Source organism: Excalfactoria chinensis, chromosome 1 (assembly GCF_039878825.1).
Source record: "Excalfactoria chinensis isolate bCotChi1 chromosome 1, bCotChi1.hap2, whole genome shotgun sequence".
NCBI classification, from domain to species: Eukaryota; Metazoa; Chordata; class Aves; order Galliformes; family Phasianidae; genus Excalfactoria; species Excalfactoria chinensis.
Window position 1 is genome coordinate 60,039,338 of NC_092825.1, and position 13,443 is coordinate 60,052,780.

Below are 13,443 nucleotides of genomic sequence, written 5' to 3' on the forward strand. Positions count from 1 at the left end.
CCCACACACCTACATTCAACATCCATCCCACAGATACTCCGCTGGGTATAGAAAAAGACTCAGTTTCCATAGACTACTCTAAACTATTCCAGAGGTGGTGCAGCAAGCACTTGGAGTTTCCCACACTAACAGGAATGGAGCATAACCCCCAAACTGTAAATTTAATAACTGAAGTATTTTCTAGATATGTGTTTTTTCTCAAAAGAGTATTACATGATTGGAATGCACGCATTTTGGCTCTACACAAAACCCAGGTGTTTGGAAAGAGGTAAGCTAGCCCTCCATTCAAAGTGCATGTATACTTACTCCACTTCTTTGCTTTAATCACAAAACAAAATAATAATAATGTAGGAAAAGATTACAGTCATACAAATTTCTGCTTATTTTCTTTCTGAGATTGTGCAGATCCCCAACAAAAAGCACAAATTGCCTTCATGATTTGTTATTCTTAGTGTGTTTTATCCAGTCCTCCACTGAGATGAAGCATCTCCAAAATACAGAAAAATCATTACCAGATAAATTATTTTTAGTCTAACTCTCACTGCGCATAAGTACTGATTAACTAACTTTAAAAAACCAGTGCCAGAACTAGTAGACTTCATAAGGTTCGGATGTCAACTTCCCCATCAACCTTTCTCTAAATTAAGGAAATCTATACTTCGGTTTACAGACAGAGACTGAAGCTAGAATAATTTGAAGAACTAAACCAACAGAATAATACTTTTTCAGTGAGGATTGCTTCAGATCAGGAAGGTAAAAAGGAAGAGGTAATTTGTATTCTATTTAGAGTAGAGACACAGTGAGGAGACTTGTGAACCTATTTTTATTGTAAAGAATTAAATAAAAACAGTCTTTCCAAACACACTCGGGAAGGCAGTTATGTCTGTCCCTGCCAAGGCACGTTAGCTTATGTTACAGCAAACAGACACCAAGCTGAAGTCCAATAAGGTTAGCTCTGGGGCCACAAGGAAGGCTTCTCCTGACTCCTTCCGACTCAGATTTCCCACAGATGCTGAACAAGAATGAGAAGCAAGAGTGATTTTTATATCAAGCAGGTCAGGCATCTCTTTCTCTGGAAACTGGAGGAAAAGAAGCAATTCTAGGAAACGTGCACAAGCTTTTCAGAAGTACTAGTAGTTCTACCTAAAAGAAGGGAAAAAGATACCTAGGCACACACCCACAGAAATAAGTTTAATGATGTAAAATTACATTTTAATCAGCCACACTCAGATTTCTTTACCAAAAAAGAGTTCAGAATGTTAGTACTCCTTTCACAGACAGAGAGTCTGACTTAGATTAAATAATTTGCACAAGAACACTCATGAAGCCTATGCAATGTCTGATCTAGGTCCTATCCTCTGAGTACTACTGCCGAGTCTTAACAGCTCCCTCTTTTCTCTGCAAAGCTTCAGGCTTCAACAAACAAAGCATTCCTCATAGCTAATTGGTATTACATGGAAACTCAACTGCTCTTATTTACAAAACTACAGATTTATGTCAAGCAAAGCCAATTATGCTTAATGTTTAAACTATTGCAGGTGCTCAATGACATTGTTGCTAGGCAGTAGAAGTGAAATTGCTCTTTTAATGCATCTTGTTCCAACTGGGAGCATGTGTTTTATCATCAGTGCAAACTTAACAGATGGAGATCTTAATCCTCACCAACGAGCTTTCTTCACCCTTCCGCACTTGAAATGGTGTCCCATACATTTAGACTTAACTGAGGTGCTCAGTGAACTGTCTGGGACAACTCATTTTTCATATGTGCATACATGAATACAGAATAAAGCACACATTCAACCCTTAAAAAAGCAGCACCAGCAACGCTCAGCACTCCATATGGCTATTCAAGGTTAGCGCTGACCTTTCTGAGCACAGCACCTATCTAAGTAGCTATAGCCAGAGCTGTTAGACAGCACATAAGCAGCTACTTTCAAAGTCAAGACTGAATCTACAGAAGATTCCTTTATATTAATTTCATTGCTTGTCAGGACAAGATCTGGAAAACTTAGGCAGTAAAACTGCAAAACTGAACTGGGATTTTTCTGTCCACTGACAGCCCATGAACCCCACTTTGGAGGCGACTTTTTGTACACGCTGTTTCAAAGCTTCAGCTCTTTATGATAATGATCAAAACATGTATATCTGCATTTGCTTCATGCATTGCAACATGAATTAGTTATCTGAATGTTTGTCTCCCATGAGAAATGTCATAGGTCAACCAAATATTGAACAAAAGGCTATTTTAACAATTTACATCTGTTTATTACATTATTTCATATGTATGCATACCTTGGTATTTATTCTCTTCATTTTTCATAATGCATTAACCCTGATGTAAAAGGCAGCATCTTTCAAAGTCCAGACTGCAGCTACAGAGTCCTTTATACTTATTTCACATCTGCTGGGGCAAGATTTATAAAAAGTAGGAAATTGTTTGAAAGTTAAAAGAATTCCATGAGGTTTGTATGCAGCCCCAAAACGCTCCAGTTGGAGAAGCATCCCTGTCTGTTGAGGTACAACTACTAAATTGCCCTGTCATAACAACAAGCATGACTGACATACTTCTTCACACAAGTTATTCTGCATGACCAGCTGAAATAAGTCAATATCTAGCAATCAGTAGCCCTTCCCATCCATCCCAAAGGCCAAATATTTTAAATCTAATAAGAAAAAGCTTTTCTCAAGTTTGCGTGAAAAAGGTAGAAATTTCAGTAGCCAAATACACATCCCACAATCCATTCTAACTCATGTAATTCTAATATCTCCTTATGAAGGCTGCCCGATGCTTCAGTCTCCACTGCTGTAAGACTTCCTTGCAGTACTGTGTGACAGAGAGATCCTTCCTTACAGGATGTTCCCCCACACACACCTTTCAGAATGACAGATCTTCATCAGACAATTATACTGCAATATTTTATGTTCTCTGCTGTGATCTATTTTCAGATTTTGATCTCTGAGAAAAAGCAGCCTCGGTGCACATAATATCAAATTTCCCAAGCACAACTGGAAGAAATACAGATGTTCAGAATGGGGCTGAACTGAGAATCACCTGAACCACAGGCTTCTAAAAAGTTGATCTTCCCAGAAGCCAAGCAAATGTTGCCACCAACTAGCTGGAGAGAAGTCACCAAGACAGCACATCAGAAGGCCATACCCAAACACTCAGATATGCCATAACTTTTAAGATTAAAGAAGCACAAAAATAGAATTTCAGAGACCGGGTCTCAGAGACTTGAAAAGAAATTGTCCTCTTCAGAAAACTCTCTCAAGGAAACCAAATCAAAACAATGAGAAAGCTCAAGTACAATTAATGGTAGATAGGGTCTCTTCTGGGACCCCTGGAGTCTCTTCCTCTTCACTACAAAGTCAGTTCTGGAGGAAAAGTCCATATCTTGCTGGCAAGCAGAAGCCAGAGTGAGACAAGTAGGCAGCCTTCCTTCTCCCTTTGCCCCCTCACCCCCAGCAAGAACCCACTATCAGAGCAAACTGCCAGTCGCACACTCACTCCCACAGTGCTTCTGCTAAAGTGAAGGCCAGATGCCTCAGCTCAAGTGTCTCACATCAGATTTTTACAGATTTGTTACTGCATATGATTTCAGTATATTCCTGGTAGGCCTCAAGGCAATCTCCAGAGAAGCTTAGCATGGTAGCGCCCATTTTCCTGAAGGGGAAACTAGGGTAAAGGAACAACTGGCTAAAGATCAGAGAGCAGATAAATATTAGCCAGGAATAACACAAGGCTCCCACCTTCACAAGTATCAATTAATTAATACTGCCTACAGTGTTATTTTCAAGTGATACAGTCACAGTGTAATCTGCTAAAAAAATATATACATGAATTTATTAATTTTTAACCATTAGTAATCATAAATACACATGAATACCGGTCCTTTTCCCTATACGTATTAAAAGCATCTCTACAACAACCATGCTAAGAAGTGAGCTCTCACTGTCCGTGACATGCATTATGACAGTACAGCATCCTACAAGGCTAAATCCCAAGACAATTGCTGTATTGTAAACTTCTAAATGACATTAGTGCTAAGGTGATTAGTAACTACATTGGCAGTTCCACTGAAGTGCACCACATATATTTTCATTAGAAAACTTGCAAGCAACAACCAAAATTTAGTCCAACAAGGGTGAAACTTTTCAGGTTGTCTCTGTAGGAGACAAAATGGGAGAATGATCCAGGACGCTACCATAGTGCTCGATGACTTTGTCATGCTTCAGAAAGACTTCTTTTTCCTCAGAAAGACTTCCTCTGAACTCACTGGTATATTCCTCGGTCAGATTGCTGTATCTGGGAAGGAGAATAGTGAAGGAAAGTGCTAGGATAACCAACCTTTCTGAGATTGATTTCACACAAGTTACAAGCACCTTCTGAATCCTGAGGTTCTAAGCAGTCAAAAAATACGATAGCAATACACACTTTCATGGACTTTTTCATAATAGAAGGACAAAAAGTGCTGAACTTGATGCAGGCATTAACAAAAGCACTGCTTTATCAATAAATAAACAGCAGTTTGTATCTGGAATAGTACACAAAAAACACTGTTTTGCAACCATGCTTTTCTCAGAGAAACTTTAGTAGACTTCTTCTAATTCAGAGTTGTAAATGCCAATATCCTCCTACACTTAAATCAGCGCTTATATCTGTATAGTATCATCCTTTTTTCGCCCTTCTGCAAAATGACAAGTATGAGAATTTCATTTGGCACAAAATGAAACTGTAGCATTTAATGCAAAAAAATGTATTTCATGCTGGTCTTGGTCATCTTACTGAAAAATAAAATACCTTATTGTATTTTTTTTGTTATTGTAATGAAATGTCAACTTGAAATCAAACTAAACATATACACACACAATGTTTGCTCCAAAAGTAAAACCTCCTATTTTATTATTTTGGCTCACAATATTGAAGGCAGATATTGGTAGTATGGCCTTAGAGGTTGAACGTTCCCACTAATACTTCGTTACATTTTGTTGCCTCATGATGAATGGCAGCAGAGGGGGTATTCTGCCAAAATGGTGTCTGACATTGAAGTATCTATGAAGCAAAGGTGTCTCATTGAATTCCTCCATGTGGGGAAAAAAAACTGTATCCATTAACATTTATCAATGATTGCTGAATGCATATGGAGACCAAACAGTAGATTTCAGCACATGGAGGTGGGTTGTTTGTTTCAGCAGTGGTGACAATAATGTGAAAGTCAAGCCACATTCTGGACAGTCACACACACACAGCCGGTACAGATTTTGTATGATCACAGCTTGCAGGCTCTTGTTCATTGCTGGTGAGAATGCACAGTAAGTGGTGGTTGAAAAAACTGTTTTGTAGCTGACAATTTGCTCTATCGAATGGCGTTACTGTACTCTTTCTAGCTGATGTAGTTGCCAAGGAAATAACAGAAGGCATTACTTTCGGAGCAAACCACCTATTTCTAAGTAAACATGAGACTCTTGTTGACTTTTAAGAACAAGTTAACTTGTGACAAAATTATTTGTTGAGACTAAACCAATTTTGAAAACAAAAATCCTTCAATTTTCAGCAGTAAGTGACACAAATGGTTAAGAGAAAGATCTCATTTTATAGGAAGATAGAGTACCTGGAGGAGGAACATTTTCAAGCATGATTCAGGTCACAGTTAAAAAAAAACTGAAGTGAGAACTTGCTACCTGTACAGGTGGACACTCGTGTTTCAGATTACACTGAAGTGATTGATAAGATTCTACAGTAAACATTGGTGCTGCAAAGTTAGAGTAATATGTAACAGGAAAAGGAGCATTTTAGTTCTAGAAGTACAGTGCCTTGGAAATTTTCTATTACTGCCATTATCAAATCACTATTTCAAGTCTTCTGAAAGATTTTCCATAGAACTGCAGCCTGATATCTTGAGAGAATGCCATTTACACATAACTTTTCCCCCCTCACGATGACAGTGCTTCACTCTCCATTCTTAACCACAAGTATTCCTTATAACACTGATAAGTTGATTAAATACTCCAGAATACAAGATGCGGGCAGCTCTAAAACCATCTTGAATATAAGGTGAATTGTTTCTTGTAATTCCTTGCATTTTACAGTCAATACGTAGGCATTAAACCTGTGCTCTACAAAGACTTGCTTTGTCTTTGGAGGATAATTAGCGATTCCATTATACCCAGTAAAAGCTTTATTTGTCTCACACTACTCATCAGACTATCAGAAATTACTTATCCATTACCCTGTTGAGACCAGCACATCAAGCATTAACCAGTAGTGCTCCGCTATCTTCTTGCGGGTCTCACATCTACTGCCTTATGCTGAAGATGCAGGGACAATAGAAGTGTTTACCATATTTTGGTATGAAAGCAAGTGCACTCTAAGTCATTTCCAGGGCTTCCATTAACCCATATTTATGTCCTTTAGGAAAGGATTCTCTTTGTTCAAGACCTTTTTTTTTTTTTTTTTCTTTTTTTTTCTTTTTTCTTTTTTCTTTTTTTAATTAAAAAGACTCTTAAGGTATTCAAGGCTAATGATATGCCTTTATTAAATGTATTTTTAAGTCTTACCACAAATTTTCTGTGAAATCTCCTATTTCAGAGGGGAAAAAAAGAATGCCTGCAGAATTCTGAATCCAGACATCATACAATCACTAATTCAGTATTACATGCTACTTACAGGTTCTGCAAGAATTTCTGCCCTACCTACAAATGAAATATCAAGTTTACTTCCTCACACACACCTGTTTGCAATGGTCCAGAACCCAAGGGTGTTCACCATCATCAAGGAAGCCAAGAAGAAGAAGAATCTCTCCAATTTACCTTCATGTAGCAAGTGTGGAAACCAGGTGCCTGTCAAAGCAGACATTTGAAGCAGAATTAGTTTGCCTTGCAGGTTGAGATGTGGTTTCTATGAAAGACACAAAGAGAAGCTTGTGTAATACACAGTCATGGCAGGTGACTTGAGCCCCCTTGTAGCTATTTACACAGTCTTAATTCACTCAGCATGTATTTTTTTCCAAGTCTATGGTGTACTTTGCTTCTGATATGAAGACATGTAGTGAAGAAACTTTCTTAACAAATCTGAAGCATACTGGAAAGTTAACTCTACACAACTATTACAGTCATGACCTGGCCATTAACCCTGTTAAATGAATGCCAATGCAAAAGTTTTAGGAAGGGTTAGAATTAAGGTGGTTTGAAGAAATCTTAATTTACATCTCTCACTCTATTAACAGGCTTCTTCTTCAAAAAGTTTTTTTTTTTTAGTGCCTTGGGTGTTGCTCCATTGCTGATATGCTAGCTGACATTTAACTTTCTCTATGGCTGCCTTTAACTAAAAGTCTGTAACACGTTCTCACACTGTACACATAATTTGTCCTGCAAGAGTCACAGAGCTTTGGCTCACTGAGGCTTTTAGCAACAGTGCCTGGGACATTCTGGAAGAAAAACTCCCTTCAGCAGAAAACAGTACCACATATAGACACATGCCCAGAGCCTCTGCCCGTATTCTTGTGTGCTTTCAACATTGCTTACTACAGCCAGCAAACAAACTCAGGTGGTAAATTATTACTATAGAAATTGAGATGCTTACCAAGAAAGCAAGCCCCAGTCAGACTACATCTGAAGAAAATCACCTCCTGAAGTATTATAATCAACTACAGTGAGAGGTAAAACCAAGGTGAAAAAAAGAAATGACTATAGATACAGAATATCAGGGAGCTGTACAGTGCTACAATGACCTCCTACGTTATTTGGGAGCACAGGTTATTTACTGCCTTTGAGAAAGGAGAGTGTGCCCTCATTAGCAAGCATTGACGTTCATGAGGAGCACTCAGCCACAGTCGAGAACCTGATGCCTACACTGCACACAGCTCAGGAAGGCTGCATCACACTGATTCCCATTAGCAGCTGGAACACAGCCAGCACCGGCATTTTGGGGATTTAGTTTCATCCAAGGGAATTATTACTATTATTATTATTTTTTTGTGGTACAAGATTGCTGCGATGCAAATCAGCAGACAAATAGAAATGATCAGAAAATTCAGGTCAGAAGCTCACAACTGACCTCAACAAAACTATAAGCATTGATGCACTCAAATATGCTTTTCCTTGCTCCATCAGATTCTGGTATCAATTCCTCCCTGTTTATGTGGGGTCACTATTCACCACTTGAAGTAGCTTAAAAGGAAGAGGAGGAAAATAGCTTTCTAAGGCATAACTATCTGGTACAGAGCTGATAGCCACAATTTATCTTTTGACCTCTGAAACAGCTTCTTCCATCCAGTGCAATTCTTAGCATGTCCACTTTTTACTAATTAATTTTGGAAAGAAGAAAAAACACTGTGAAAGGGTTACACACACACACACACACACACACACACACTCTTACATTTTTCCTCCACAGTTTAGCGTGGTGAAAACATTTCTTATCAAAGCAGTTACCTCTCTCTCTCCCGGGACTATCAAGGAAGCTCTGTATCAGCAGCTCTTCCCCAGCTCTCAACTGACTCTGTGCCATGTCACCTTCCTGCCTGTCACAGCACAGCACCACCTCACCTCCATGCCTGGTGTCTTTCATAGCATTATCTCAGAGTGAGCTTTAAAACGTATCATTTAACTCTGTCAGTTGACTGAGCTCCTAGGTGCTATAACTTCATTTTAGTAGCTTATAAACTTTTACTGTCATAATTCACCATCAGATAGTTTTTCATTTTGCATCCCCATGTGGCCAACAGAGCTCAGCAGAGAGTGCGGGTCTATCTGATGAGAGGGGAAGCACACATGGGGCTTGGTGCTACAGCTTGTCAAAGCAGAGTTCACACTGTCTGCCAGGTTACTTACATCAGCTGGTCTAACTATATGAGCAGCAGGAGTTTCCTAATGGAATAGAGTTTACAATGTAAACTGAAGAGAAAATATGGACTTAAAAATAGTACTAAGCTACATACAAGGAATTTAGAATCTTAAAAAAAAAAAAAAAAAAACACACACAAAAACAGTGAAATAGATTTTGGACGCTATCTTGAAAGCACGAAAGGTATCATACTGAAAGTTGAAAGTGAGACTGGTTGGTTCTATTGGGGTGAAACATGAGCATGGGCATTAGGAGATCTGGGTTCTGCCTCCATTTTACCTCTTCTAGAACCTCAAAAATCAGGTAAGGTCTGGCAACATGTATTTTCACCAGTGTGTATAGCCAGCATTAACTAACAAATTCCTAGTTTCTGCCACAAATACTTGCTTCTTCTTTTTCCTTTTAAAAGTAGGCTGACTTCCCAATGAAATAAGTGTTATACTTAGGCTACATTATCTTCTGCTCACATAGAGTGCACAGAGAATCCTCTGCTGACAGAAAGACATGGGAGGACAGCCATTGCTGTTGAAACTTCCATTATGCATATTGGGCAGTGAAACTACCTTTAGACACCTCACTCCTTACTTCTCCAAAAGCTTTCACAAGCCATATGCAGAATCTAGCATGGGCTGGGTTTGGTCCATGTTTCCAGGATTTTATTCTCAGCCACAAATACTAGGAACTTATTGGGTCTGTTTGTTTGTTTTTGACGGAATAAGATGCCCTTGGCACTACTGTATTTGAAGAATTCAGAACTTTTTCATCCTTCAATCAGAATGCAATATGCTAACAATTCACTTTTCCCCCAAAAGACACTGCCTTTGGGTTCTGTCAATCCTTTACTTTTCTATAGAGATTGCCAACAGAAGTGCCAATTACAAGGTTGGTTTGTCACATAGATAATTGCTCACTGGGAATTAACTTTCTACAACAAGCTCCGGATTTCCATTTTTATTCCAACAATAGAAATACTCAGTAGCATGAATCACCACAGAATCAGAAGTTTCCTTCAGCCAACTATTTTAAAGAGCCTTTTGTTATTTGCTAGAGGTGAACTGGTTATGCATTTCATGGCAAATATAGAAAAGAATTAGAAGACTAAGCCTAGGAGTATCCTGAATTCCTCAACATTGCAACCAGATGTTGTCAAATTAAAAGTACCTGGTAAACTTGCACCAACATTCAGAAGCCTTATCCATTTTGCATCAGAAATGCTCAAACAGAACAAAGGAATATGATACACCAAGAAAAAAAAAACAACCTGATCCTTCCAACACAGGAAAAAAAGTAGGTGAATTAGTGACTCAAAGTACTTGTGGTGAACAGTCCCATTAGTGACAGATAGTGATATAAGCTATGGTAAAATATAAAACAATTTCCTCATGTGCTGGTACACACAAGGTACTTGTCACAATAGTGGTACCCTTGGAGTTCTCAAAGGATTCACAGTGAAGCCCAAACTTGCATAGGAAGGCATTCAGTTTGTTTACTGAATGATACCATCATTTTAGTACAGGGAAAGTAGAGGAGATAAAATAAAGAAATCATATGGCAGAGGTTAGCCCATTCTGTACAACTCTTGTATTTTTTAACTCTATCCTTCAACCTAGAATGTTACTATAGAAAAAAAAAACAGCAAAAAACAGATCTTAGAAAAGAATTTCACCTCCTATAATTTCATCAAGTCAGGAGGCATATATTCAGTCTTTAATCATATCCAAATTCAAGTCATGGTGCCCCTTTCTAGTCCTTATTAGCTAAGTAGGAACCAGTGGACACCACCATCTGGACTACAAGAAATATCCTTTAGCTTTATCATCACTGGTGTTTAGAACCACACAAGGCTCCAATATGAAAAGAGAAAAAAAAACGAGAAATCTCAATACAACTGTGTCAGGGCAGTTTCCATTCTCTGGCCTTTTTTTTCCCCCCCTTGCATATTTACATTAATATTTTTAGAGAACAGTACTCTGAAATGATTGACATAGGAGGACAGGTTGTGTCTTGCATCTTCTTCCATTAAAATGTTAGGAGAGGTAAAAGATCCAAAAGAAAGCAGTTTCCCAGCTTGCACTGAAAATATCACTGTCACCCATCATCTGTTTGCACTCGTCAGATTTTTTTTTTTTTAAAAAAAAAGGTTATATTTCATCATATTCACACCATCCCCCATAGATGTGATTAACAAGTGATTAATGCAGCTTTGCCTGTGACTGATATTTGATCGACTTTGCCAATAAAAATCTAAATAATTTTCTAAACTAGTGACATGACGTATTGTATAAAAAGGTTTAAATATTCTCACTCTCTGTACTTCGAAATATACACTAGAGGATCTTCTTCACCGTATCCTGAATTGCCTCATGGCAATCATGGCCACATTGCTTAAATATGGGAAAACCAGAAATAGTTTTGGCATAAGTTCAGTGAAGCAAGAATCGTTGCATAAAGCAAAAGCATCCGTAGCCCAAGAATTACAGGCTGAGACTTGTTAAATCCTACAAAAAGTGTTGCATAAACACTGTCATCTACTTTCAGCAAGAAAAGAATGAATTCCCATCTTGGTTAAATTGGCTTAGCTTTTCAGAAAAAAAAAAAAAGGATCAGAGTCATTTGTTTTTCTCCACAGTTACTTAAACTGTCCGGATACCAAATGTTTCAGAAGCTCTTTAAAGAGAGCTGAAAAAAAATACCAAAAGCAAGAGTATGTTAGTTGAACTTATTTCATTTAAGAAAGCTCACCATTTTGTTTTCTCAAGCTCTGTCATCTTTAGAAGTTTCAACAATTAACTGTTAATCTTTAAGTTGTAAAGGATTACTACTTTGCTGATCTGAAGCTTTTCATTGGAAGCACAAAAGAACACCTTGAAAAGCACATTATAAAGATTCAGAAAAGTACAGAACATGAATATTTCGTAAGAAATGTTTTCACATAAAACAAGACCAACTCTAAAGTAATTGTTACACATTTTGTCCAGCCCCAGAAGCTAAATCTCAAGCTTACTTTGATTTGAGACAGAGAGACAGAAGTTCAGTGGGGTGAGTGAAGGAATACTTAACTGGAGGTGGAAATTCAAGCAGCTCTGCTCACTGCCACAGATGTATCTGCACATCATGGTTCTTTGCCTGATTCATCCAGTGCTTTCTACCCATCTCCAGGTGACACTTGTCTGTCTGGTAATTAAACTCTAACAGAAATGTGAGCTTAAAAACATCCCTATTTCAGATATGTAAACAAAGGGATCTCTGTCCTTGAGCTCAAGGTCTCAAATGCATCCCTTTTCAAATTTACTTATGAAAAAGTCATATGTATTGAACAAAGATCTATCAGCAAAAAAACCTTAAACCTTTTGTCTTTCTTCAAAGACAGCATTGCAGAGCAAGCTCCACTATGGGGGCTTGAACTAAATACTGCTTAGAAGAATCAAACTGAATTACACGTAACTCACCTTGAAACATACCAAGTTTTCTGGGAGTGATATTATTTGCCTGGAAAAGCGTAAAAGCCATGGCAAAACCATGCCATCACAGAATCTGGTTCTTCTAGCAGTTGGGGGAAAGGGAGAGGAGTAAAGACTGTGAGAAAGGAGAAGTGTGTCTGGGGGAATAAATCCCTTGGACAGCTTTGAAATGCTCAGTCCAAGTTCCTTTCCTTTATGACACAGTTAAACTGAAGAGATGTATTCTGCATTCTCTGAAGCAGTAATCTTGCTGTCACAGCCAGAAGCCTCCATGTAATAATTGTGGCTAGCATGAACATATTTGTTCATTAACAACAACAACAAAAAGAGACACATTTCTAGTATTCCAGAGGAGAAAAGAGATTGGAGGTAGAAGCTTCCTGCACAGTGCCATTCTCTAATTATTCCACCTATCAAAACTAAGATTACTCATTAAAATTAGATGAATACAGCTGCAAAGCTATTTCCTATCTTAACTCCATTTTAACTGTGAAAGCACATCAATAAAACTTCGGCATTCCCTTCAGCTGTGCTGTCTATTGCTCCAGATCAATAATCAGTGGGATTAGAAAACTGCTCAGCAACACCAGTCATGGCCATATTCTTACCTTGAGTGCCTGCGTGGGTTGTCTGAACAAAGAAAGCTCCCATGAAGCAGCCAGCACCATTGAAGAGAGTTAAAAAATGCATGGAAATTCCTCGAATTCTTTCTGGTACAAACCAGAACGATAGCAATGCACCTTTAAAATAGAAGCAGATACAGTGACAGCTTTGTTTTATTTTTAAAATAGCAATGGTAGAAGATAAATGAGAAAAATATCCAGTCCATGTCACATGAACTTTGTATATTTTATCCATAGAACCTACTGCAGAAGGACAATTACATCTGTTCCCATAGAAGTTAAGAAAAACCCAAGAAAACTCCATCACAAGTATGATGTGTGAAGAAAGCAGATGTGATATGTAACTGCAGGACCTCATATGCCAGAGCCAGTGCAGCAAGGTCACTAATGAATACTTCTGAACTTCAGTGCACTGCCTTTAGTAGGACACTTGATTTGGCTTAAGGCTTGGCAGTACTCCGCTTCCTTGGACAGAAACTCCAAGGGTCACTAGTTACTTTAAAACTTATTGTCC

At 38.3% G+C, this 13,443-nt stretch overlaps 1 protein-coding gene across 2 annotated transcripts in view; it reads right to left on the reverse strand.

Moving 5' to 3' along the window:
* Window positions 1-2,242: 2,242 nt before the first annotated feature.
* SLC15A5 (solute carrier family 15 member 5) overlaps window positions 2,243-13,443 on the reverse strand; it is a 32,103-nt gene continuing 20,902 nt past the window's right edge. For both annotated transcript variants that reach the window (XM_072349570.1, XM_072349579.1), the window contains exons 8-10: window positions 12,915-13,046; window positions 6,732-6,840; window positions 2,243-4,306 (exon numbers count right to left, since the gene is read on the reverse strand). In XM_072349570.1, coding sequence (XP_072205671.1) covers window positions 4,156-4,306; window positions 6,732-6,840; window positions 12,915-13,046 — 392 coding nt within the window. In that variant the 3' untranslated portion in view covers window positions 2,243-4,155. The remainder of the gene's footprint in view (window positions 4,307-6,731; window positions 6,841-12,914; window positions 13,047-13,443) is intronic.